This window comes from Castor canadensis, chromosome 8 (genome assembly GCF_047511655.1).
Source record: "Castor canadensis chromosome 8, mCasCan1.hap1v2, whole genome shotgun sequence".
In the NCBI taxonomy this organism is placed as follows: domain Eukaryota; kingdom Metazoa; phylum Chordata; class Mammalia; order Rodentia; family Castoridae; genus Castor; species Castor canadensis.
Window position 1 is genome coordinate 27,617,250 of NC_133393.1, and position 5,494 is coordinate 27,622,743.

A 5,494-nucleotide genomic window follows, 5' to 3' on the forward strand; every position below is an offset into this window, starting at 1 on the left:
AGTAGGTAGAAAACCCAAAACATGAAAGTTCCCCACTCCAGAGGAACTAATGCAGAAACCTTAAAGCGACAGAGGTTATCATGAGAAGGGGATCAGGAACCAGTGTAAACATCAGTTAGAGTTGAATCAACATGGGTCATAACACATGGGTACACGAAAGCAATGTTAGGAATCTCTCTGTATAGCTATCCTTAACTCAACTAGCAAAAATGCTTTGTCTTCCTTATTATGCTATGTCTTTTTTCAACAAAATTAATGACAAGGGCAGAACAGGTTCTGCCTGGAACTGAGCAGGGAAGCAGGGGAAAAGTTGAGGGCAGGGGTAGGGGAAGAAATGACCCTAACAATGTATGCATATGAGAACAAATGAATTTTTAAAAAGGCAGAGGATAAAATAGGATGCACATTTTATGAATACACAAGCAAATGCACATTCTTACCTCCCTCTTTTCTTTTTTTATACAAACTGATAGAAGTGACTGATTCCAAAACAGGGACCTGAGTAGCAAGAGGCCAGGGTTGGAGGGAGAGTATATACTTCTCTGTAACTTTTGCATTTTAACCATGTGAATACTTTGCTTCTCATATTAAAATAAAATAAAATTTTCACCAAAAAATTCTATGCACAGGACTTAATAATTTATAAGAATACATAAAAAGAAAAATAAGGGAAAATAAATAAATTAAAATGCTACTTAATTTTTTTGTGAGTATATCTAGGCTAATGTTTAATCCAATTATAAGTTTACTTGCTTTATTAAATCTACAATCACATATTGAGTTATAATTTGTACAAATCAATTTATTTTCAATGGCTAATCTTGTCACAATCCCAAATCATTTGTACTTGCTCATCCCCATGAATGCTGTTGATAATCATAAACTTTATTGTGTTAGTTTATACGTTAAGTGACTGTGTATGATATGATTTCTTACCTTTTACATCTGTGGTAAGTTTACTCCAAAAATATTCATTACAAAAAATCAATGAAGGATAACAATATTATTTTTACATAAAAATAATCAGAAGACTTATAACCTGAAACCATTTAAGAGGAATTTTAGGTCTATGAGCTCATTTACAGTTGTGTTTTCCTAATTAAACAACTAAAAATTTATTTTTATTTTCCACAGTTTATGGGGGGGGGTTGGCAATAGTGGTGTTTGAATTCAGGGCCTCATGCTTATTAGGATGCTCAAACCACTTAAGCTACTCTACCATTTGAGCCATTCTGCCAGTCCTACAGGTTAGGTTTTATGGTTCTAATTTTCACCCTACTTGTAGAAATTGTGAAGCAACATTTGTGCCAATATTGTGCTACAAAAACAGTTGTAATAGTCACTTATCTCTCTGGACACAGTGACCAATTAAACTTGAGGGACTATGGAATTCCTAGGGGTACAGGACATCATTGTGTGAATATTAGGCTCTTAGTAAATATTGATTGATTCATTAAAAGATGCAACCTTTTCTCACTGAGTTACTAATGTATATAAACCCAGCTTCTCATTATAGAAACCCATTAAAATTTTAGTGAGCAGAGTTCATGTCAGTGAAAAGTAACTCAGTACTTGAAGACATTATTTAAAATTCACTTTCATCTGATCATAATAATTTCTGTTTTATATGTTCTTGATGCAGCCCAGGTTACATCTTAATTTCATTCTCAATTGATGGGCAAAACATAATTGACTAAGAATGTCACAATAGATGAAAATTCACAAAGTCATTGTGCTTATCAAACTGTCTTTGGACCAGACCTCTTTCCAAATGTGGCACAAAGAAAGGTGTAGATATCTCTCTGACAGTTAAAAAAAAAAAAAGGTGAGTGGTATCTACTACAGAAAATTGTTACTAAAGGTGGGAAAAGTCTTTCAAGGTCTTCTCACCCACATTTTGCAACACCTTAATTCAGAGTATACCATTTAGTTACTGGTAACCAATTCATTTTTGTCTTTTTACTCTTTTGAATGAATATTTATTCATTGTATCTTCATGCATAGAGTCAGTAGGATGTCTTTAAATTTATGTGACCATTCAAAAAGGTTTATTCTACTATCCTCTTCTATTTTACACCTGAAGTTGCATTCCTGATATTTACCAAGGAATAATGTATATCTGTAACTAAAAAGCCAAAATTAAAGCTGAAAATTTAAGAGTAATTAAAATTTGGAGCTGCCAGTCTTAGAGACATTCCTGTTCATGCTCATGTAGACATTCATTGTCTAAGTATATTTCATGTATCAGTTTTCTCACACTGGAAAAAGTATCTCATTCTGTGGTAAGGTATATCAATCCTTCTTTATCTTCTTTTTAAGTCTGTATAGAAATAGTCTTTATTTATATTGCATTTAAATATACAATGTAGAATGAAGAAATTTAGGTGTGCTTAAGCCACGTAACTAAATAACTGATAAATTCTGCAAAATGAAGAAAATCAACTGAATATATGATTTTTTGCTGCTGTTATTACGTTAATTTATAATTTTTGTGCTGTATGTAGTCATTCTTGTTATGCTATCTGTATATTTGAGATGAAATATTAAAGTAGGAAGTGTCTTTCAATCTTAGGTTTGAGTCTTGCATCACTATTACTAAGGGGGTAAAACATTCCCACTGAATAACAGTAGCAATAAAATGTAAGTCATATCTACTTTGGGTAAGAATTAGAAAAGGTGTGTTTTAGGTGCTGATCAGTTTCTGACATGTGTTAGAAAATCAATGATCATGTCATCTGCTTTACTATGCTTGTCAGGGTGCTTATAGATGGAGAGAAGACACCTGTGGTCATTACTGTACATCACAAGTAAGCCAGAATTTTTTTTGCAATGAATAAAAGTTTCTAATGCCCATGATTGCTCTTTACAGGAATGGACATGTATGTATACTATTTAAGAGAAAAGTACAACTCAAAGTTATCACATGAAGATATTGCTAAAGATCAGAATTTCTTTAGCTCAATTGCAGATTCAAATGCAATTCTTATAACCTCTCTATTACTCATCATTTCTAACCTGAATTTTAAAAACTGCATCAAAAGTAGTAGTTATTTATAAAGTGTCTATTAAGGTAGGTAAAGAGGTCAGAAGAGAGAAATGAGCTGAAATATATTGAGGACCTAACATTTTCCATGTCTTATGCACATCATTTTACATATTTTATGCCACTTAAACTTAATGATTTTTTCAAAAAGTAAGTCAGAGACTTAGAGTGTAGCTAAATAATACAACATTTCCTTGTCATGACTGAAAACCTGGTTTCAATTACCAGCATCAAAGTGGGAAAAAAGTAATTCTAACACAACTAGTAAAAACAGAGAAGATAGCTACTTTTTGACCATGAGATAACCGTACTGTATTTCATGAAGGCTCAGTTAGTTATAAACTGTATTTGGTGTTTAGCTGCTCATTATAGTTAATCTAAATTTAATTCCATTCCAATAAGAGCATTCAACAAGTATTTATTAATTGCTCTGCTCTTATATTTTTAGGAATGAAAAATAAATGAGTCATCATGCATTGGGTAAATGACAGCTCCCCAAAGGGCTTTATACTACTTGGCTTCTCAGAGAGACCCTGGCTACAAGTTCCCCTTGTAGTGGTCTTATTAGTATCATATACACTTACCATTTTTGGCAACGTGTCCATCATGATGGTGTGCGTTCTAGATCCAAAACTTCATACACCCATGTATTTCTTTCTTACTAATCTCTCCATCTTAGATCTCTGTTATACCACAACCACAGTCCCTCATATGCTAGTAAATTTTTGTCGCAACAAAAAGAGCATCAGCTATGGTGGATGTGTTGCCCAACTCATCATCTTCCTGGCCTTAGGTGCTACTGAATGTCTCCTCCTGGCTGTTATGTCCTTTGACAGATTTGTGGCAATTTGCCGACCCCTCCGCTATGTAGTCATCATGAATCGTTGGTTCTGCGTGAGGATGGCAGCCTTCTCATGGTTCTCTGGCTTCAGTAACTCAGTGCTGCAGTCTTCCTTGACACTTAATATGCCACGCTGTGGTCATCGGGAAGTGGACCACTTTTTCTGTGAGGTTCCTGCCCTTCTCAAGTTGTCATGTGATAATACAAAGCCTATTGAGGCTGAGCTCTTTTTCTTCAGTGTATTAATTCTGCTAATTCCAGTGACATTGATTCTCATCTCCTACGGCTTCATAGCTCAAGCAGTATTGAAAATCAGGTCAGCAGAAGGAAGGCGGAAAGCTTTTGGAACATGTGGGTCCCACATGGTTGTGGTATCTCTCTTTTTTGGAACAGCCATATATATGTACCTACAACCACCTTCATCCACTTCTAAGGATTGGGGAAAGATGGTTTCTCTCTTCTATGGGATCATCACCCCCATGTTGAACCCACTCATCTACAGCCTTAGAAATAAAGATATGAAAGAGGCCTTCAAAAGGGTGATGTCAAGAATCTTTTTATTTAAGAAATAAGAAATGATCCATTGTGATGAGCTCTCATGATTTCATTGATTTCTACCAACAGGTAAAATATTCTTCCTCTGTTCAAGATAAATATGGAATTCATAAGATATCATTGGTAAATTAAAAACTTCTTTGCCTTCCAGAAGTCCCATCAATGCACCTATTCCTTTAGACCAAGTCAAAATAATTTCTGTCCATCAATGTCAGAGTAATCAGAGGACTTGGATATTTTACCATTCTATTTGTATACTATTTGCTCTAGAAAATCTCTGTTCCTTAGTTAGGAATTTACATACGTGTTTATGATGAAAAAACAAAACAAGATTTTTTCCATTCAGGACCCACATCCTTAAAGACTTCATACCTTAATACCCTTGATAAAATCCATCATATGCAATCTTCCTTTTCTGAACATGTAGTTTGACTCAAATCTAGCTGCTCTTAAGCTAAATGTGTAAATTTTGCTCTAGAAAACCTATAATTTCAGTTGCAGTTCATTTCAAACCTATTTCAATCTGATCCTTTATTCCCTATGGATAGAACTTCTCATTTTTCCCCTTTTGTCAGATTCCTAATTTGTCCCAAGTTCTACCACAAGCATATGGAATCTCCCTTTTAAATTCTAAAGCTAATATATGTGTATAAATGGCAGTCATAGTCAGATACCAATCTGAAGTAATTCATTATCTAATTCAAGGAGTCATTCAATAAACATTTATTGTTCATGAAGTAGAAGCAGATCAGAGGGGAAGCCATCCCAATTCCTCTACTGAAGAAACCCTCTAGCTGCTGAGGGAAGTGATTTTAAAACTTAGAAACTTGAACTATTATTCATAGTAATATAAGGACATAAATGAGGCAACATTTTGACAGCAAAGAAAAGGTTTATAAAACCACAAGTTTCAGAAATTACAGGTAATTTTATATGGTTAAGCAGTACAGTACAAAAAGCACATGACACAGCTAGAGATATTAGCCAGAAAAATGAACTTTATCCAGGACAAAAGGATAAAAATTGAAACATATCAGTGGAAAGCCACTGAAAAT

General features: G+C 34.2%; 1 protein-coding gene across 1 annotated transcript; it reads left to right on the plus strand.

Moving 5' to 3' along the window:
- Positions 1 to 3,514: 3,514 nt before the first annotated feature.
- LOC141425459 (putative olfactory receptor 2B3) lies at positions 3,515 to 4,456 on the plus strand. The gene has a single exon (XM_074081718.1). It carries the CDS (start codon positions 3,515 to 3,517, stop codon positions 4,454 to 4,456), a length of 942 nt encoding a protein of 313 aa, XP_073937819.1.
- Positions 4,457 to 5,494: the final 1,038 nt, after the last annotated feature.